This window comes from Mesoplodon bidens, assembly GCF_964165515.1.
Source record: "Mesoplodon bidens genome assembly, chromosome: 16".
In the NCBI taxonomy this organism is placed as follows: Eukaryota; Metazoa; Chordata; class Mammalia; order Artiodactyla; family Ziphiidae; genus Mesoplodon; species Mesoplodon bidens.
Genome location: NC_138173.1, coordinates 29,931,186 through 29,954,075, shown reverse-complemented (window position 1 = coordinate 29,954,075; position 22,890 = coordinate 29,931,186). Strand labels below are relative to the sequence as shown.

General features: G+C 36.5%; 1 protein-coding gene across 1 annotated transcript in view; it reads left to right on the top strand.

Moving 5' to 3' along the window:
• The window catches only part of CNGB3 (cyclic nucleotide gated channel subunit beta 3), a gene marked incomplete at both ends in the record, with an annotated part of 143,751 nt that overhangs the window by 2,919 nt on the left and 117,942 nt on the right, over positions 1-22,890 (top strand). Inside the window, 2 exon segments of the mRNA XM_081258414.1 lie at positions 952-1,033; positions 15,269-15,395. Coding sequence (XP_081114540.1) covers positions 952-1,033; positions 15,269-15,395 — 209 coding nt within the window.

The following is a 22,890-nucleotide window of genomic DNA, read 5'->3' as shown; positions in this document are numbered from 1 at the left end:
CAGGAGTCACTTCCTTTTTAATAGTGTCCTTCCTGGGCTTCCCTGGTGGCGCAGTGGTTGATAGTCTGCCTGCTGATGCAGGGGACACAGGTTCGTGCCCCAGTCCGGGAGGATCCCACATGCCACGGAGCAGCTGGGCCCGTGAGCCATGGCCGCTGAACCTGCGCGTCCGGAGCCTGTGCTCCGCAACGGGAGAGGCCACAACAGTGAGAGGCCAGCGTACCGCGAAAAAAAATAATAATAATGTCCTTCCTTTCCCTTCAATTCCAGAAGAACTGACCACTCCCCTTTATGCCCCACCTCTAGCATCTACAAACATTGTGTCATCACTGATAACATTTCATGTCAGTTGCACTGGTGTGTTTTTGTTCCCCCTATGAGGCTGTGAGCAGCTTGGGAGCCAAACTTTCTATGCTCTAACCTTATATCTTATTTTACCTTGTCCCTGTGGGAAAATCTTCAGGTATACACTGGCCACATCCAATGAGATATACTTACATTTCAAAGGAAAGCTTAAATGTTAAGATAAATGATGAGGTAGAGGCAAATGAAATCATGGAATGTAAAAGGAAGAGAGCTATGAGTAAAGACACCAAGGTACTTTCTTCTTTCCATCATTTTACATTCTACCTCTAAAGACCTAGACTGGGACCAATGCTCTAGCTGTAGGAAGTGAGAACCAGAACTGGGAGAAACATGTGCCTGGGAGATGCAGCAACCACAGTGAAAAAAACACACTGTGGTCAACAAACTGTAGAGGTTGAAGTTGATTATTCAATAATAATGCCAAGAACATTCATTTAAGTGCAAGAATTACCATTTTTAGTAGATCATAAACAAATGATCAATTTTAATGACTGGCTTGATAATGGAATGAAAAACTCTTATATTTTACATTCAACTTCATTTTATGTAAAATCATCTGTACTATCTCTATTTTTTTTCTCAAAGGGAGAAAATAAAAATGAAAAGAAATCTCTCAAAACCAAGATGCCTCCAGTTTCACCTGAAGAGTCATACACCAAAATTCAAGGTAAGAACCCAAGTCTGCAGAAAAAAAACCTAAAAGGTAAAATGTATATTTCTCTGAAATGTATTGTCTGATGAAACACCTGTCCTTGACTAGGTAAATTACGTAGGGTCACACTTGAGATTATTTGAAGATCTGGATATTTATAAAAATTATTTCTTCATTCACTTATTCAATAGATGATTTTTTGTCACCTACCACATGCCAGGCCCTGTTCTGTGGGTTGGAGATACAGTGGTAAAGAATATGGGCCAAATTTGTGTTAACATAAGTGTATAGTGAGCAATGAAATTTCAGGTAAGTGTTATAAAAACATTAAAATAGATGTCGGTTATACATGTTTAAAGGTTCTGTTCTCTTCTCTCTTGAAATTCCATTAGAAATCTTATCTACTCCTAAGGCTACCACATTCACTTCTACATTGATGATTCTAAATTCATATAAGACCAATTTCTTTTTTAAGACCCTGTCCAATATTTTCCAAGTAACCACTGGACAAATATACCTGTATGTTCTGCTGCCATCCTAAAGAAAGCATATCCAAAATTTAATTCCTTATCTTCCCCTTCAAATAAGCTCCCTCTCCTGATTTATTTCTATTCCTGGTTCTATTATTTTTTCAGTCTCTCAAAACCTAATTCATGTTTTATTCCTCTATCTAGGCTGTTCTATAAAGGAAATTAGTCACCAAATCTCCTTTCATAATGACCCTCAAACCCACTTCATTCCTTTCCAATTCCACCACTAATACCATCCTTATTAGTAACTCATGCCTACACGACTACCAGGCTCCAAGTGATCTATTCTGATTAGGACTCTTTCACCCATCTCTCCCCTTTTCATCCAGCCCCAACAGTATTAGCAGATTACTTTCCATTAATCATTATTTTGATCTCACGTCTCTGTTAGTCTCTTCTAAAGAGCCTTAAGTGCCTCAATATTGCCTGCAAGACAAAATCTAAATTACTTCATCTGACTTGGTAGGATCTAATGAAATCGATTACCAGCTCCTCTCCTATTTCTCCTGAGTATTAACACTACATTATCACCAAGAAAACATAAAAATGAAAGAAGAATCACTAGAATAGAATATGCTACTGTTAAATAATGAAAACATACAATTATTGTTACAAAACTAGAGTAAATGTTTTTGCTTTTCATCTATTAGACAAAGGTAAATGTATGATAATTTTTACTAGAACAAATTTTGGAGCTGAAGCACAATTGAGTTTTTGCTAGCCAGAATTTCTATCTCTAAGGAGGAAAAATAAGAAACACGTGAAATTACAAGCCAGATTGTAAATAAAGAAGCAAATCACAAGAAAGGTTGTAAGTAAACAAATTTCTCTATAGGAATATCCCCACAATCAAATACTGAAGAAATGGTCCCATTGTCATTATACTTGACTGCTCTTATTTAAAAGAAAAACAAAGAACCTATGTGAAGAAAATAACAATTTAACAGAGAAATGTAGAATAATCTTGAATAACTGGAGGAAAGTAATATGTTCCCAGTTTGGAGGGTAACATTATAAAGACATAGATCTATTTTTGTGAATAATTCATATTTCTATTTTCATGATCTCTCTACCCACTTTCAACCATATATTTTAAAAAACAAGGGAAGAAAATTCACTTTAGTTTTCTTGATTTTATTTATTTACTTATTTATTTGGAAGTATAGATCTATGTTTTTATTGTTCTGATTAGAATGTAGAGAATACTTACTGTGTCTATAGAGATCAGCTGTTTTTTTTCACTTTCTTTTGCATTTTCATCTCAGCCAAGAAGACAGCAAAATAGTGTCTTCCAAACAGTCATCATTTACTTACCTGAGGAGAAAGAAAAAAAAAGTAAATGTTCTGCAATGTTTTTCAACATGAATGCAGTTTAATATTACCTCCTAACTGATTACTAAAGCTAGGCTCTTCAATTTTTAGATTATCTGATTTAAAATGTTTACAATTATGTTTCACTGAAAGGGAAGCATTTAATAATCATAAAGGCTCCATTTCTGATAAAAGTTCACACACATATATTACTTCCACAGATACTAAGACTCCTATACCAAGAGGATATAATAAAAAAATGTGTTCTTGACACTTTTTCCCTCCCACCTCAACAAAAACAAAACATCAACCAAAAGACACCTCTCTTGATTCCACTTCCTCTTTGGCTATTGCCTCATTCCCATATTCTCCTTTAGAGTAAGACTGCTTGAAATAGCTATCTATACGTGTAGTCTCTGATTCCTGTTGTCTCTTTCTCTTTTTTATTTTTTTATTGAAGTATAGTTGATTTACAATGTTGTGTTAATTACTGCTGTACAGCAAAGTGACTCAGTTATACATATATATATTATATATATACATTCTTTTTCATATTATTTTCCTTTATGGTTTATAGGATATTGAATATAGTTCCCTGTGCTATACAGTAGGACCTTGTTTATCAATTCTATATATACCAGTTTGCATCTGCTAATCCCAAACTCCCAATCCATCCCTCTCCCATTCCCTACCCCTTGATAACCACCAGTCTATTCTCTATGTCCCTGATTCTGTTTCTGTTTCATAGATAGGCTCATTTGTGTCATACTTTAGATTCCACATATAAGTGATATCATATGGTATTTGTCTTTCTCTTTCTGACTTACTTCACTTAATATGATAATATCTAGGTCCCTCCATGTTTGTGTAAATGGCATTATTTCATTCTTTTTATGGCTGAGTAGTATTCCATTGTATATATGTACCACATCTTCCTTATCCATTCATCTGTCAATGGACATTTAGGTTTTTTTCATGTCTTGGCTATTGTGAATAATGCTATAAACATAGGGATGCATATATATTTTTGAATTATAGTTTTGTCTGGATATATGCCCAAGAGTGGGATTGCTGAATCAAATGGTAATTCTATTTTTAGTTCGCTGAGGAATCTCCATACTGTTTTGCACAGTGGCTGCACCAACTTACATTCCCACAAACACTGTAAGAGGGTTCCCTTTTCTCCACACCCTCTCCAGCTCTTGACATATTTTTATCAACAGCATTATTTAATCTTCCAATTTTTCAAAAGGAGTAGAAGGTTCTTCTGTAGATCATATAAGAATTTTCATTGATTACAATGAACTGTTGGTTAACAAATGGAGGTATTGAGGAAAAGAGAAACACCCTACAGTAGAAATCAAATCTGCATATCCAAAGGAAGAAAAAAAAACACAGAACTGTCAAAATAATTCAAACTATAATTCTGTTTTATTTTGAGTTATTTTAATTTTTTTATTGAAGTATAGTTGATTTACAATGTTGTGTTAGTTGCTGGTATACAGAAAAGTGATACAGTTATACATATTTATACAAAAATAAAGAATATTTCATATTATTTTCCATTATGGTTTATCACAGGATATTGAATATAGTTCCCTGTGCTATACAGTAGGACCTTGTTATATATCTATTTTATATACAGTACTTTATATCTGCTAATCCCAAACACCTAATTTATCCCTCCCACAGCCCTTTACCCCTTTGGTAACCATAAGTTTGTTTTCTATGTCTGTAAGTCTGTTTCTGTTTTGTAAGTAAGTTTGTTTATGTCATATTTTAGATTCCACACATAAGTGATACCATACAGTATTTGTCTTTCTCTTTCTGACTTACTTCACTTAGTATGATAATCTCTAGGTCCCTCCATGTTGCTGCAAGTGGCATTATTTCATTCTTTTTTAGGACTGATCTGTATTCCATTGTGTATATATACCACACCTTCTTTATCCATTCATCTGTAGGTAGACATTTAGGTTGCTTCCATGTCTTGGCTACTGTTAATAGTGTTGCTGTGAACATTAGAGTGGGCATGTATTTTTTTTCATTTTTATTTTTATTTTATTTTATTTTATTTATTTATTTTTGCGGTACATGGACCTCTCATTGCTGTGGCCTCTCCCGTTGCGGAGCACAGGCTCCAGACGTGCAGGCCCAGCGGCCATGGTTTATGGGCCCAGCTGCTCCGTGGCATGTGGGATCTTCCCAGACCGGGGCACAAACCTGTGTCCCCTACATCGGCAGGCGGACCCCCAACCACTGTGCCACCAGGGAAGCCCCCATGTATCTTTTTGAATTAGTGTTTTTGTTATTTCCAGAATTGCTGGATCATATGGTCACTCTATTTTTAGTTTTTTAAGGAACCTCCATAGTGGTCTCGATAGTGGCTGCATCAATTTACATTCCTACCAACAGTGTAGGAGGGTTCCCTTTTCTCTATACCCTCTCCAGCATTTGTTATTTGTAGACTTTTTAATGGTGGCCATTCTAACTGGTGTGAGGTGATACCTCATTGTAGTTTTGATTTACATTTCTCTAATAATTAACAATGTTGAGCATCTTTCTGTGTGCCTATTGGCTATCTGTATGCTGTCTTTGGTAAAATGTCTATTTAGTTCTTCTGCCCATTTTTTGACTGGGTTGTTTGTTTTTTCATTATTGAGTTGTATGAGCTGTTTGTATATTTTTGAAATTAATCCCTTGTCCGTCACTTTGTTTACAAGTATTTTCTCCCAGTCTTGTAGGTTGTCTTTTTGCTTTGTTTATGGTTTCCTTTGCTGTGTAAAAATTTGATTTGGTCCCATTTGTTTATTTTTGTTTTTATTTCTATTGCCTTGGGAGCCTGACCTAAGAAAACATTGGTACGATTTTTGTCAGAGAATGTTTTGCCAATGTTCTATTCTAGGAGTTTTATGGTGTTGTGTCTTATATTTAACTCTTTAAGCCATTTTGAGTTTATTTTTGTGCATGGTGTGATGGTATGTTCTAACTTCACTGATTTACATGCAGCTGTCCAACTTTCCCAATATTACTTGTTGAAGAGACTGTCTTTTCTCCAGTATATATTCTTGTCTCCTTTGTGGAATATTAATTGATTGTAGGTGTGTGGGTTTATTTCTGGGCTCTCTTCTGCTCCATTGATTCATGTGTCTGTTTTTGTACCAATACCACACTGGTTTGATTACTGTAGCTTTGTAGTATTGTCTAAAGTCTGGGAGGGTTATGCCTCCTGCTTTGTTCTTTTTCCTCAAGATTGCTTTGGCAATTCTGGGTCTTTTATGCTTCCATATAAATTTTAGGATTATTTGTTCTAGTTCTGTGAAAAATGTCATGGGTAATCTGATAGGGATCACACTAAATCTATAGGTCGCTTTGGATAAAATGGCCATTTTAACAATGTTAATTCTTCCAATCCAAGATGATGGTATATTTTTCCATTTCTTTAAATCACTTTCAATTTCATTTATCAATGTTTTATAGTTCTCAGCATATAAGTCTTTCACCTCCTTGGTCAGGTTCATTCCTAAGTACTTTATTTTTTTGATGAGATTTTAATATTATGAGTTATTTTATAGTAGTGATGGTTTCAAAGATGTAGTTCTCACATAAAAATACAACCTTGATGGCATGAAACCAAGAATCACATCTTTGGGATTACAAGTTTATTCTTATTCTTGTTATACTCTATTCAAAGTGTGTCTGTAATCTTAATTTTTCCTGGCTGGTAATAAAAGCTTTATCATGGAAACTTCATTTAATAGAGGAGCTATTTGAGTGGGAAGGAAAAAAATAGTTTCATTTAAATTTGCAGACTTAGCATGTCTTCAGAAACTTTAATAGGAATAACAGTTATATTTGAGATATTTTGTTTTGAAAAAGCAAAATTATTACTGTTTAAATATAGCCTCTTATACATGGTTGGTATTTCTGTGTTCTTCACTTAAAAACATGCAGGTGCAATGTCATAATATCTGCAGATGTTGATTTCTGCTTATAGAACTCTTATCTTCTGCAGAGCCTGGTTTAATTTATATCTGCCATCGAAATGAAGATTGCAACATATTTTTGATTCAAATAAAGATAACTAACTAAAGTCCTCTTTTGATTACAATCATCTTTCTTAGGCTTCCACTTCATTTATATTACATTAAATGTTTCTTTAAATTAATGTTTTGGTACCATCATAGGATATGTAAATGACTTACCTCGTGATTTATAATGCCGTAAAGTGACTCTATTTGTGTGGAAGTGGATCAAAGTTAGGTGCCCATAACTAGTATGGTTTGGTAAGCTCAATAATGCCCCTAAAGGTATCCATACCCCAACTCCCCAAACCAATGAATTTGTTACCTTACATGGAAAAAATTTGCTGATGTGATTATATTAAAGATCTCGAGATGGTAAGATTATTCTGCGTTATCCAGGGGGAATCAATGTAGTCAAAGGGTCTTTATAAGAAGAAGGCAAAAGGGCCAAAGGCAGAAGAAGGAGATGGGATGATGGAAGCAGATGTTGGATTGATGCATTCTGAATATGGGGGAAGGGACCATAAACCAAGGAATGCAGGCAGCCTCTACAAACTGGAAAAGATGAGGAAACAGATTCTCTCCTAAGGCCTCCAGAAGGAATGCAGTCTGTCTTAGACTTCTGACTTACAGAACTATAAGTGAATAAATCTATGTTGCTTTAAGCCATTAAATGTGTGGTAATTTGCCACAGAAATAGAAAACTAACATATATGGCTTTAAAATACTCCATACTTTCAAAGTCACAATTAAGAAAATGAAATTTTCAGTCCAAACAATCATACAATTAATACTAAAGGCAGTATTTTGTACTAGAATAAACAGAGTTTGACACCCCTGAATTCAAATTATTACTCTTCTACTTAACTAGTTTTGTGTGACCTTAGTTGGTCAAGATATTTAACATCGGGCTTCCCTGGTGGCACAGTGATTGAGAGTCCGCCTGCCGATGCAGGGGACATGGGTTCATGCCCCGGTCTGGGAAGATCCCACATGCCGTGGAGTGGCAGGGCCCGTGAGCCATAGCTGCTGAGCCTGTGCGCCCAGAGCCTGTGCTCCGCAATGGGAGAGGCCACAACAGTGAGAGGCCCGTGTACCACAAAAAAAAAAAAGATATTTAACACCTCTGACTCTTAGCTTGCTCATGTAACCAACCACATGTAGGTACTCCATGTAGTTAAAACCTGTGGACATAGACAACCCTCGACAAGATGTTTTTAGTTATCCTCTTAGTCTTCCCTTCTTCTCCAGTCATGCTCTCCAGCCCAGACTTTTTGTTGCAAACAAACTACAAGTATGGGGTCCTCCCTGTACCTTCTGAGCCAAATAACTCTCCACAGCCAAGATCCCAGCATGCCAGGTTCAGCACAGTTCCAGGTCTGCAGAGGCATTCTGGGCCTTGCCTGTCCCCTACCATCTATCCAAACTGACCTAGTCTGCATCTCAGCCAACTCTTAGGTTGAACAGACATCCAGAGAGCTAAAAAACAAACAAACAAAAACTGCTCTAGAGCTAAAGCTGCTCTAAAAAATAAATTATATTATTTTTTAAAATATAGACACAAAAAAGGAGGGAAAATACTAGCTTGTTTAAACAAGAGACCACTCTTTAGTCCTTGGTAGTAACAATTAACTTATTCAACTTAACTTGTCTTATGTGGAATAGGAAAATGGGCAGACTGTCTACTGAAATTTAATTTACAAGTATCAGTAAAGGCTTCCCGATGTAAAAGCAAACAGCTTGACTGGCAGGCATGAGAGGAACTACTATGGCTAATTTTAGCAGTGTAGTCCACTCTGTGACTATTGGTCCTATTCACCAGCCAAGGGTTAAGGTGGGAATACAGAAACTACATCAACAAAAAAAAAGAATGAAACTTTTTATCAAAATTACTCAAGCATGTTTCTCTGCTTCATCCCAAAAGAAAGTCTTATACAGTATTCAATTAGAATTATAGAACTCAATAAGAAATATTCATTCAAAACTAATACCTAGTGTGATGATGAACAAAAGAAATGAGAAATGAATAAACGTGGCATGTGAAATTTCTGAAAACTTAGTCTAGAAAAAAGGTAAGTAGGGGCTTCCCTGGTGGCGCAGTGGTTGAGAGTCTGCCTGCCGATGCAGGGGACGCGAGTTCGTGCCCCGGTCTGGGGGGAATCCCACATGCTGCAGAGCGGCTGGGCCCGTGGGCCATGGCCACCGAGCCTGCGCGTCCGGAGCCTGTGCTCCGCAACGGGAGAGGCCACAACAGTGAGAGGCCCGCGTACAGCAAAGGAAAAAAAAAAAAAAAAGGTAAGTAACATGGGCTTTACAGTTTGAAACGATGAAGAAAATTCCTAACCATGCTGAGTTGGCAAGGGACATAGACATAGTCAGGGCACCTTGGGTGGCAAGTGCTCACTGTAAGAAAACTTGTGGATAACTGGAACTGAAAAAGTGTTCTGGGGATGGAAGCAGCCTTAGGAGCTAATTACTATCTCTGACTCTTTTTCACAGTCAACATGGCTTCGTTTCTCAAGACTGCTGTGTTTCTCTATATATATCTACTCTGGACTGCTCTCTCTCCATCTACTCTTTTCCCAGTCCATATTCCAGAGAGAGCAGTCTACCTGACTTAGATAACCATTGTTCCCACAGGGCAGCGCCTTCATGGTGACCATATATATCGGTCACCAGCCAGCATGGATCACTACCTTCTTCAGGTCAGGTGCCCAACTGTGTGCACAGTCAGGAACCATTCCTGTATGTGATACAGCAGAGGTGGAGAGAGCAATATCAGCTAAAAGGAGAAGTTAGGCAGAGAAATCATACACTGTTTTAAATATCAAACAGAAGAGGAGACTATGATAAAATACCTCAGTGTCCACTTATTTTTTAAACTAAAAACTTGAGACTCTAACCAAAGTGGGTGTTTTCACTTTTTTTCTTTTTTTTTCTTTTTTTTTTTTTTTTGGATAAAATGCCACTTTTTTTTTTTTTGCAGTTTGCATGATTTAAATATATTTGCATAATTCAATTACATCAAACTCTGTGTTTTTAGTCTTCTTTCTGCTAAAGAATATATCTGATTTGTAGGAAATCACATTCTGCTTTCCTGATCCCTGGAACTCTTTTAAGTAAATAGAAGTTCCTGTATGCCCCACATACATCAATGCTGTGTAGACCTGAAGGAGTTAATGCATATTTTTTGAAAAAAAGATTATTTTAATTTACCCTAGTCTGCTTGGTGGAACACTTTGTATTTATATTGCATTTTTCTCAAATGGAGTCTTTATCTAATCCTCACAGAAATCCCCATGACAAAAGTATTCCTCATTTTATGGATGAGGAAACTGTTACAGAAAAGTGACTTATCCAGAGTCACCCAGAGAATTAGTGGTTAGGATTAGAGCTCTGTCTTCGGTACCCAGCACCAGTAACTCACCACATTCCTTAATACCTGTATGTAAAATGCATTTTCTAGATGAATTAATCCCAACAAAAGGTCTCTGAAACCAAGCATGCCATTGAGAGAGGACAGGATTCCTTGATCCTGACACAGTACCAAAGTTACCTTTGATGGATCTGTATTCTTTTTGCTTTGCAGTTATTCATTTCTTTACTTGTGATGATGTACCTTAAAGCAAAATCTGCCTAAATGTAAAAATTCCTTCAGGACTTCTTAGCATGTTAAGGCTGCCTGGAGGAACTCTAACCTCTGACTAGGTTCAAGGATCCCATCCTAGCTCTCTTGGCACAGGCTTCTGCCTGTACACCTCCAGCAATAGGGTTTTCGCTGCCTCACAAAAATGTATGTTTCACTGTAAGACAAGTTGAGTTGTTAGAATGTTTGGGGGTTTTTTTGTTTGTTTTTCTGTTTTGTAAATCCTATTGATGGATCCCTCTTCTGCCTTCTGGAATACATGAAATAATTTTATTTTCCTGTCTATGTAACAGCCCTTCAAAGAATTGGAAATAACTGCTAGGTCGCTAGTTAGTCTTCAATACCTTAGCTAAAGAACATAAGTTCCTCAACCATTCTTCTAATAGGATGGTTTCCAGAACTCTCACCTACTCTGATTCCTTCTAGATTTTTATAGATTGCATGAGCATTTCTTAGTATAAAGTACGCCATTTTTCTATGCTATGGCATTTAAGGCACTCCATCAGATCCCATTGTGTATGCCCTGCTACAATATTTGTCAGTTTCCTCCATGTCTTTTGACAATCTACAAAGATGTAATAAAATTTCAAGTGTGATCAAGGTGCTGTAATTAAAATTACTCTAAGAAAACATATATTCTAGCAACTACAAAATTAATCACAAGCTGAGTCAAAAATACAATCTTGGGTGCCAGAAAATAATCATTAATCATACACTTCTAGAGACTGTTATTCATTTTTTAACTCCAAATGTTCATTCATTAAGATGAAAATTATAGTATCATTTATGCATCTAATCAGAGCACTCAGACTTAGTCTTTATTAATTCATCTAACATCTAGCACTCAGGTATTGTTGGTGTCTAATAAAAGGAGATTTGTTTTTGAGACAGAGCCCACAATGTATTTGGTGTTTTAAGAATTAGAAATTTAACTAAGTGATATCATCACCTGCACGAGGTATTCCAACCAATAAAAGCATTTTTAGGTCTTCTTTTTACATTCATCCAAAAAAGGGCCAATTGAACCAATGCCTAATTAACAACCTTATTCCCAAATTAATTTCTTTCTTTGAATTCCTCCTTTTCCAGCAATTATTTAGTGCCACTGATAAAATGTGGAAGGTTAGTGGGGTTCTGTATCAATTATTTCCTCTCTTAAAGAGGGAAACATGTGTTTCACACCTGTGCAGGCCTCCACCATGCACAGTACCCGGGGGTCAAACAGTCTGAAAGTGTATTACAGAGGCCCAGAGTGAGATGCTGTCAGGCTGGAGACAGATTCAGCCAGGTGTGTGGAGAGCAAACTCAGTACTCACTCTTGCACATTCAATAAAAGCAACCATATCAGAACACTTTGATATCTGCCACGGGCACACATTCCAGGGCAGAATTTGACTAAGTGCACTGATGTGATCTGACAATTGCTACACAATGTGCAAAGAGCACAGTTGGCAGAAAGACTTATTCTTTTGGGCAGCTGCAAAAAAGGGAATCCTGCTGTCCATGTGTGAAGCTGGGAAGTACCATGCGCAGTTCACAAAACGTTACACAGATGCCAAAGCAAGATTTGCCATGTATTTTAGATTTCTCTTTCATGATGAGGATGATGCAAACAATCTGACCATCTGTTCCCACAAACAAATAACATGCTGCATGGATAAAAAGACACCTATACTGACTATAGTTGATGGAGATCCTTTTGTTTTAAGTCCTCATGGGTATTTTTTCAAGTTGTTCTGCCTTGAATCCAAGAATGGAAATAACTGGTTTCTCATCTTCGTGGGAGTTTTTAACTTCATGGGAGAATCACAGATTGGAATCTGCCTACCGGAATCACCTAATTCTGAAAGTGTTAGTGTTCAACTTTTTAAGTTGCTTTGCCTCACTCTTCTACATTGCCTTTGTCCTGAGGGATATGAAGCTTTTGCGTCAGAGCTTGGCTACTCTCCTGATTACCTCTCAGATCCTTAACCAAATTGTAGAATCTCTTCTTTCTTACTGGCTCCAAAAGAAGCAGCATGTGCAGGTGAAGAGGAAGGTGCAGGCTTTAAAGGCAGACATCGATGCTACATTATATGAACAGGTCATTCTGGAAAAGGAAATGGGAACTTACTTGGGCACCTTCGATGATTACTTGGAGTTATCCCTGCAGTTTTCTTATGTGAGTCTTTTCGCTTGTGTTTACCCACTGGCAGCTGCCTTCACTGTGCTAAATAATCTCACCGAAGTTAATTCAGATGCCTTAAAAATGTGCAGGGTCTTCAAACACCCATTCTTAGAACCTTCAGCCAATATTGGTGTATGGCAGGTAATTATTTGAGAAAAAATTATTTCTTTAAAAAAAACAAAGTGAGGCATTGTGATTTTTTTAAAAAGCTATGATAGAAGATTTATTTTATAATAAAATGCTTATCCACAAAGCAAATTAAGCTATATTTAATTTCTAAAATAGCCTAGATTTGTCATAATAGAGCATCATTTTAGAAGAGCTTGGTAATGTCTAGAGGAGACCTGGTAAGGTGTGAAGACCTACTTAAAGTTAGTTTAATCCAAATGTTATGAGAATAAACAAAGATGACTTATTAGAATGTAAGAAAAGAACTACTGCAAAACAATTGGTCATGTAATTGGTACTAGCAGAAAAGTAACACAGCAAATGTAATACATATGCTGTGGCTTGAATGAGCGATGGAGGAGGACGATGCAGCTTATACTCATGTGCTTCTATAAGAAACAGTCACTAAAAGCCTCTTAAGGAATACTCTGTTTTACAGATTCTGCCTGTTTTATATTCAGCAGGGTTTTTTCTGAATCCTTTTACTCATTTTTTCATACTCTATTTCAATCCTAATATTCTTTTGGGGACAGGTGTCCCTAGAAACGTGCACAAAATGGCTCATAGCCCTTTTTTGGTCAGACTCCTTTGAGGAGCTCATGTTAACCCCAGATCTTCTCCATGGAAAAAAATGCATATACAGCATACAGTCTCAAGCGTTCCAATCCATGATTGTACAGGACATCCATGGCCAGAGGTTAAGAACTCTCTGCTTTAAAATATCATACAGTGATTGCCCCCAATATTTGTAGATATAGGAAAAAGATTTGGCTATCACTTTCTTAGCCAGAAATACATGGAACAATGTCAAAAATCTGAAAAGTGATTGGGGGTGTAGATAAAAAGAAATGGAAAAATATAGCTTGATCCAAATACACAGGGAAAATTCTCTCATTTCTATCAAAACCTCTTAGTAAAAAAGGACATATGGAAAGTGTGTGTTTCCTATCTTCCAGCCAAAATTAGTATAATTCCAAAATAAAGGTAGATAAGAGATGCAAAATGAAGAAAACTGTCTTGGGAAATTCAGGGGTTTATTCTTTCTTATTCATAATTTTTTTAAAATGGTAAGTAATGACTTGACTTTATGATTCACCTTATTCTTGAAACATGTTCCTGAAAAGTTCAGTATGTTGAAAACGTTTAGATGGATCATAGAAATTTTCATATTAAAGGACTTGTATGGTGAAAACTTTTGTAAAGTAAGAGATCATCCCCTGATTTATCAGTTTTGTAAGCCCAGACTTTCGATACTGTGTTGACTTAAGTTTTAAAAATTATAATGTACTACAATAAAATAAGGATTATGATTTGGGCCTTCATTTCAACTTTCTAAGCACAGTACATACAATTAAAAATAAATTAGAAACTGTGGATAATGGATTAAATTGTGTTCATTGTATTTCTTTGCTCCCTCTATATTTTCTTTTATATTAAGTAATTTATTTTCATTAAAATCTTCTCTAAAATCCAAATATTTAGCAGTGAATTGATTATTCTCTGGGAAAATTACAATTTAAACTATATTAATTGGAAATTGTATTTGTAGGTTTGAAGGAAAAAATGTAATCCTTGTACTGAAAATGAAGCTAGTACATATTAGTTTGCATTGCTTCTTCAGAAAAGATGTCACAGCTGAAGATGATCAAAGGAAAAATAAAGATTTTTATTAAAAAACAAAATTAGAATGCAAAATTTGAAAATAATGTCAATGACATCATTTCTGCCTATTTTATTTTTCTGAATTTTATGATGCATCAATTTCAGCCATAAATTATACTTTAACAGAATCAAAAATGCCTTATGAATAATGGCTCCTTATTAATTCAGCCTTGCTAATGTCAAAAAGAAATATACCATGTAAAACTTATGTTTCACAATATACCAAATTTAAGCATATTTTTTCATCAGTGTGAAGGTGTCTGCAGGTTAACTCCTCCTGCATAAGGTCATACTTTGTTTAGAGGAATCCTAGGGGAGGTGTTCCTGAGAAAACTATTCTGGAAAAACAAGCAGCTTCTCTGTAACTTATGTTGTCCAATATAGCTGTATTAAGAGTGGCATATAGGGACTTCCCTGGTGGCACAGTGGTTGGGAATCCGCCTGCCAATGCAGGGGACAGGGGTTCGATCCCTGGTCCACGAAGATCCCACATGCCACAGAGCAGCTAACCCCATGTGCCACAACTACTGAAGCCCACGTACCTAGGGCCCGTGCTCTGTAACAAGAGAAGCCACCGCAATGAGAAGCCCGCGCAGGGCAAAGGAGAGTAGCTCTCGCTTGCACAACTAGAGAAAGCCCGCTCACAGCAACGAAGACCCAATGCAGCCAAAAATAAATTAATTAATTAATTTTTTTAAGTGGCATATATTCTTCTATCTATATGTTGTTTCTTTCCCATAGATAAAATCTGCGAGAAAAATACACTCGAAGACAAGACCACAAACCCTGACTCTCAAAATCCAGCAGAATCAACTGGAATAAAGCCAGAGCAGAAGGAAATGGGGACTGGGAAAGAAGGCCTGGTCAGGTGAGAACTCAATAAAACACATAATACTGCACTCAAAAATTCAAACACCTATCCCCCACTTTAGCTGAGCAAAGGTCAGGAGAACTACAATAGTCACATAACACAAGGGACCTGGCCGGAACTAAAAGGTTGTTTCTGTCCAGTTTATTGTTCCTTACCAGCCTGCCATGGCCACTAACCACGATCTCTAGGTAGCCATTTGGCCATAGGCCATAGCACACCAACAAAAATATTGTAGTCACATGTCTGAGTCATTAGTATCAGCTTGAAAGCAGCTTACATATTTACTAGGCATGAATTTTTTTAAAAGGACTTGAAGAGAATGAATGATTCTTCTCTGAATTCACAAAGAAATGACTATTCCAATTCTGTAAACATTTTACTGTTCCAGAAGATTGATTATTATTTCCTTTCATCTGCTAAAGAAAGTGTGGTATGATAACCAAGAATAATTACAGAAGCAGATAATCATTTTGCCACTGAAGGAATACAGTTATATAAATACTTCCTGCAAAATTACTGGAAATATCACAAAGGAGATGGCAATGTCAGTGTGAATCATTGAATCCACAATAAAACCCAAAGAGAAGCTCCTTCATTTGGCCACTTCTTAGCTTGTTTATGTGCCTGCTGATCCAATTTGAATTGCTTGACTATAGTTAATATAATTGCAATAAGTGTACTCTTCTTATTTAATAGGGAAGAAGAGTTGTCATTTATAAAGAAGTTAAAAGTACCTATTCCTCCCCCTGACCCCCCATTCCCACTTCTCTCTCAGAAGCTCTACTGTATTAAACTGTGTGCTGCCAATAGGTGTCACCATGATAATCTAGGACCCAGTGTATTAGGTTGAAAAATAGGCATCAGAAAGAGTGCATTTTCAATAAGCATATGTTTGACTGTATATGAAAATACAAGCTCACTCTACTGCACATACAAAAAAAAATTGACAAAAATTAAGCCTGACATATTATTTAGGCAGAGGGAAGGTACTTAAACTCTGAAGTAAAGATTAGACTCTCACAACTGGGGTAAGTAATTATATTATTTCTATAACTGTTGGTGTTTACAGATGATTTACAGCCCTGTTAGTGAGTCATTGTTATCTTTACTCCACAGATAAGCAGCCAAGGCACAAAAAGGTTAATTAGTTTGCCTATAATCATAGGTCAGCTCTGCCAAGATCAGACTGCAAAAGACTCAGATCCCTGAGTGGAAATTTTTCCTCGCTCCCACCAATACCCTCACTTTTAATCAACATCTTAACCTCTGACCTGATCTCTCTTTCTAGCATTTATTTTAGTATATTTAATTTTTGCAACAACCAGGGTGATACTTAGGTTTTCAAAGGACTGAAGTGGAAGCCATAACTAACATTTTTAGGGATGTATTCTTCTTAACCCAGTATAGTACTTTCACTCTTCTGAAATGCAAAAATGCAAACATTTCAATTACGTTGAAAATGGGTCATATCTCAAAAACACAAAACTCCTTGACACAGCCCTGTATGCTTCCCACCTGTTTTACTTTGTCTTCCCCAACACACAGTTCCTTCCCTGTTGTCCCATCTCCCTGTTCCAGTCATACCTGTCCTATTTCAGACTCTTGTACTCATGAATTGATTATTCTCTGGAATGTTTGATTATTCATTTTGCAATATAGGTAGCAAAGTCACTTGAGAATTATCGACAAACTGAGTAGACCCAAGTTAGTTTAAAGCTCTGGCTTTATGGCTGGCCACACTTCTCCTCAAGATTGAGGGAGAACCAGTTGCATTGAAAGAGCAACTTAAAAGGGTCACTGGACGTTCCAATGTCACTTTTGACTAATATTACTGGGAATCTTAATTTCCAGTACCATGGAGGACTTACCAAAGCCTTCCTGTTTTGATTTCATGGGTATCAGTGGTACCACATCTTGAATCCTAGAGAGCAGAGTTTCTATACATAACTAGAAAATATCAATGATAAAATAACTTTCTATTAAAAGTGTTATTTCACAATACTCTCAATGAGTAAAGATGATTTTGGTATTTGCAGTTATTAAAAATCAACAATTTTAAACTTGGGCAAGGCCAGGTTTTAAAAAGCTCTTTCTCCTTGAAAAACATTAAGGATTTGATTGATTGCAGGCACTAAATACAGATGCTGTGTGAGCGACTGATTCTCACTTCAACTTTTTGAAGTAACAAAATAAGTTAATTATTAATAAATAAAATTTAAAGGTAGGTTTTTTATTCTAAGTGCATTTACATTATCCTCTGACCTAAGCCATGGCTTGAATAGGAATTATGTGTTTAGGATGATCAATATCATCCTATTGTATTGGGGAGAATGCATGTTGTGGATTTTGCAGTCTCTGTGTGTGAAGTGCAGTGTGATATTATTGATTATGCCTTTAGTTTCTGTCACACTCAGCAGAAGACAGGCAGAGGTAGATACCAGGAGAACCAACAGGATATAGATATAGATATAGATATAGATATAGATATAGATATAGATAGATATCACAACAGGATATTTTTTTAACAACAAGATTATATGTATAGATTTATTATAAGGAATTGGCTCACATGATTGTGGAGGCTGGGAAGTTCCTAAGATCTCCAGTCAGCGAGCTAGAGACCCAAGAGAGACAATGATATAGTTCCAGTCTGAGGCTGCAAGTCTCAGAATCAGGAGGACTGATGGTATAATTCCAGTGTGAAAGCTGCAAGCTGAAGACCCAAGAAGAGGCAATGTTTCAGTTCAAGTTTGAAGGCAGGAAGAGCTCATGTCCCTGCCCAGTCAGGCAGGAGGAATCCCTCTCACTCATAGGAGGGTCAGCCTTTTTGTTCTATTCAGGCAGGCTTTCAACTGAGTGGATGACGACCACTTACATTAGAGAGGGCAATCGGTTTTACTTAGTGTACAGATTCAAATGTTAATGTCATCCAAAAGCACCCTCACAGACACACCTAAAATAGTTATTTTTTACATATCTGCTATATTTTAATGCTTTGGCACAAAGACTATTGCAAAGTGCACAAGGAAAGATTAGCTATGATGTAATTTTCAGTTAAAATGAGTTTCTGCTTATAACATAAACAATTTTCTAAAGGGCATTAAAAAAAACAATTATCTGAGTCATGTAAAAGCATTTAACTTTTTTTTAAATATCTTTATTGGAGTATAATTGCTTTACAATGTTGTGTTAATTTCTGTTGTACAGCAAAGTGAATCAGCTATAAGTATACATATATCCCCATATCCCCTCCCTCTTGAGCCTCCCTCCGATCCTCCCTATCCCATCCCTCTAGTTGGTCACAAAGCACTGAGCTGATCTCCCTGTGCTATGCGGCTACTTCCCACTAGCCATCCATTTTACATTTGGTAGTGTATATATGTCAGTGCTACTCTCTCACTTCATCCCAACTTCCCTTTCCTCCCTTGTGTCCTCAAGTCCATTCTCTACATCTGCGTCTTTATCCCTACCCTGTCACTAGGTTCATCAGTACCATTTCTTTTAGATTCCATATATGTGCTTTAGCATACGGTATTTGTTTTTCTCTTTCTGACTTACTTCCCTCTGTATGACAGTCTCTAGGTCCATCCACCTCATTAAAAATAACTCAATTTCATTCCTTTTTATGGTTGAGTAATATTCCATTGTATATATGTGCCATATATTTTTAACCAATTCATCTGTCAATGGACACTTAGGTTGCTTTCATGTCCTGGCTATTATAAATAGTGCTGCAATGAATATTGTGGTTCATGTACCTTTTTGAATTATGGTTTTCTCAGGGTATATGCCCAGGAGTGGGATTGCTGGGTCATGTGGTAGTTCTATTTGTAGTTTTTTAAGGAACCTCCATACTGTTCTCCATAGTGGCTGTATCAATTTACATTCCTACCAACAGTGCAAGAGGGTTCCCTTTTCTCCACAGCCTCTCCAGAATTTACTGTTTGTAGATTTTTTGATGATGGCCATTCTGACTGGTGTGAGGTGATACCTCACTGTGGTTTTGATTTGCATTTCTCTAATAATTAGTGATGTTGAGCGTCCTTTCATGTGTTTGTTGGAAACCTGTATGTCTTCTTTGGAAAAATGTCTATTTAGGTCTTCTGCCCATTTTTGGATTGGGTTGTTTGTTTTTCTGATATTGAGCTGCATGAGCCCAGAATAGCTTTTGACCAAATACCTGGGGACCCTGTGGCCCAGTCAAGTTGACACATAAAATCAACTACCACACCATCTCCATTACTCACATAAAGGAACTGAAAGTTTTTCTGATGCTAAAATGCAGTCTTTTCTCACCATTTCACAGTCCTCTTTTCTCACCTGCAATAGACTGAATGTTTGTGTTCCCTCAAAATTCACATTTTGAAACCATAACCCCCAATGTGACATTATCAGAAGATGAGATCTTTAGGAGGTGGACCCCATCATGCATGGAGTTTGTGCCCTTATAAAGAGAACCTAGAGAACTCTCTTGTCCTCTTTCCACCATGTGAGAATACAGCAAGAATCCTGCAAAACAGAAGACAGCTCTCACCAGAAACCAACTATGCTGGCACAGTGATCTCAGACTTCCAGCTTCCATAATGATGAGAAATGAATTTCTGTTGTTTATATGCCACCAGTCCATTGTATTTGTTATAGCAGTCTGAACAAGTAAGACATCACCCAACCCAGCCTTACCCAAAACTCTTTAACATAGAAATTCAGTACCCTTGGGCATACATAATAATGACCATCTTATTCATCATGCCACAGAACAGAAATTCTAATGTTAACTATTTACAAAGTTGGGCATCCTGTTTATAAAATATTCCCTTGTCTCAAATATTGTTTTGTAAGGATACAAGAGTATGGATATATGCCTAAGCCAAATTCACATATTTTGTCTATTTAGCTCTTTATATAAACACAAAAAGAAGGGGTGAGTAAAGTTGACATTATTATATTATAAAGATGGGAATTTCATAAAACAAAATCACTTCTGTGATTCTGTGATTTTTATTTCATCCAACTCTCAATAAGATTCTAAATAGAACCTAAAACTAATTTTCTGGCCACAGTAATAATACTTATCTCAAATACATGTCAGCCCAGGAGGAGATTTCTTTTCGAGATATCCAAGTATTATGTATCCACATTGCTGACTGGAATCCATTTGTGTTAAACTAGATTATTTAGTTATATATTTATTTATTCTTTTTTTATATCATTTCAGAATGTTCTCTAAGTTGTTTATCCAGGGGAAAAATATTCTTTGCAAATCTTCCCAGAAAAAAGCAACCAATTCATTATGCTGTTAGATGAATCATTTAGCTTCTGAAAGACATGGGGCTCAACCCTGGAAAATCCCATTGATGCCATTTGTCCATTACTGAGAAAAACAGCCTGTTTCTGGCATTCCATCTCAGCACATTCTTATTTTTTAATATAAAAAAGTGCATTTTGATGGACACTAATGAATAGCAAGCAAAAGATGTGTTTTGCCTGGAAATGTCAAATAGCTATGTCTGAAAAGGAGACAGAGTTGAATGCCTGATAGGTTAAGTGGTTAAATGATGAACAAGCGAGTGAAAAGTTCAATGCCCATGACTGGGGTGCACTGCAAGACTGACTTTTACAGTTATAGTATATGGCTTTTCATCACTGTTGCTACCTATAATGCTAAGAAGGAAGGTTATTTCTATGAATAGTCGTCTTTGTTCATAATAGCAATCAGTCTCTATTTGGGTGGTTTTAAAATAGGCAGTCATATCACAGCAGGAACAATGAGACCAGAATAGAATTCAGAATCTTATCAGCACTCATAAACACTGATGTGTATTGTCTTGTAGCTAGAAAAACCAAGAATCACTACCGTAAAGATGCTTAAAAATCCATATGTGACTTTATAGTTGAAATAGAAAAGGAATGTCAGCTATCACGTTTATAAAAATAAAATACAATTTATACTATAATAATTTATAAGCATGTAAAAAAATAAAATCAGCTACACATGTGCTAATTCTGTGGGATGCATAATAAAAAATGATGCACTATTATTTTTAGCCCCAAATTAGAATTTTCCTCTATGGTAAGCAATACTTTTATAATTAGGCATTGCAAACACTTTTAACAACAGATTGGCATCTCATTTTAATAATGATTGCTAACATATTTCTAGCAATATGGCAAACTAAACATTTGTAGAAAACTCTTTGGGGAGAATGTAATTAAAACTACTAGGTAAAATATAAAACCTACATTTTAATGCATGCCTGAGCTAGTGAAAAATAAATTCTACTGATAGAAAGTTTCAAGAACTGGTGTTTGTCCTGAGGATTTTTCCAAACTCTACAGGCTAGATCTGAGTTGAAATGTGTCATTAGTGAAACAAAACCTGGGATTAAACTGGATGCAAAAAACAAGTTGGGGGGCTTCCCTGGTGGCACAGTGGTTGAGAGTCCGCCTGACGATGCAGGGGACACGGGTTCGTGCCCCAGTCCGGGAAGATCCTACATGCTGCGGAGTGGCTAGGCCCGTGAGCCATGGCCACTGAGCCTGCGTGTCCGGAGCCTGTGCCCCGCGATGGGAGAGGCCACAGCAGTGAGAGGCCCACGTACCGCAAAAAAAAAAAAAAAAAAAAAAAATGTTGGAAACTCTTTCATAAAACTAGGATTCCACAGGGTAACCCACTGGAGGGTAAACTACTTCTCAGAGGGAAACAGCTTGAGTAATACTTGCCTTTGTCCTGGCTTTGAGTGGGAAAAATTGAAGAAATTTAAAATTGGAGGTGAGGCAGGGGTGTGGAATGAAGGAGGAGAGGACAGAGGAGGGAAAGGGCAGAGAAGAAAGGGAACGGGAGAAGAGGAAGGGGAAGAAAAAAATTCTTAGCCATAAACCAATATTCAAATAGAACTAGAACCAGAATTCTTAAACTATCTATATTCTGAAAAAAAAAAAAAATGAGGCGAAAATAAATTAAAACAATTAAATTTGAGAGCCCAGACATCTGCCAAAATCCAACACAATCTGGAAGAAAACAAACTTTAAAACCACATCTCAAAATATCCCTATTGATAAAGTTTCAATTAACATGAACTCACAGTCAAAAATTACTAAACACATGAGAAAATAAATTGCTGTGAACAAGACAACAGAAACAAAAAACTGCAGAATCAGACTCTTGAAAACCTGCAGATGATGAAATTATCAAAAACAGTATTCTGTATAAGTATGTGATGTATATTAAAAAAATAAAAGAGAAGATTGAAAATAAGATAAGAAACAACAAACCAGAAATTGTCAGAATTGACAAGGTATTTCTGCAAGTTAACTGAGAAGAACATCTAGAAATGAAAAATATAATCTCTAAAATTAGAAAGTCAGTTAGCTAGACAGCAGATTAGACAGAGTTGAAGAGTTAGCAAAGTGGATGACAAATCTGAAGAAATCACCCCAACTTCCACCATAAAGGAAAAAGATGGACAATATGAGAGATTAAAATTAAGAAGTG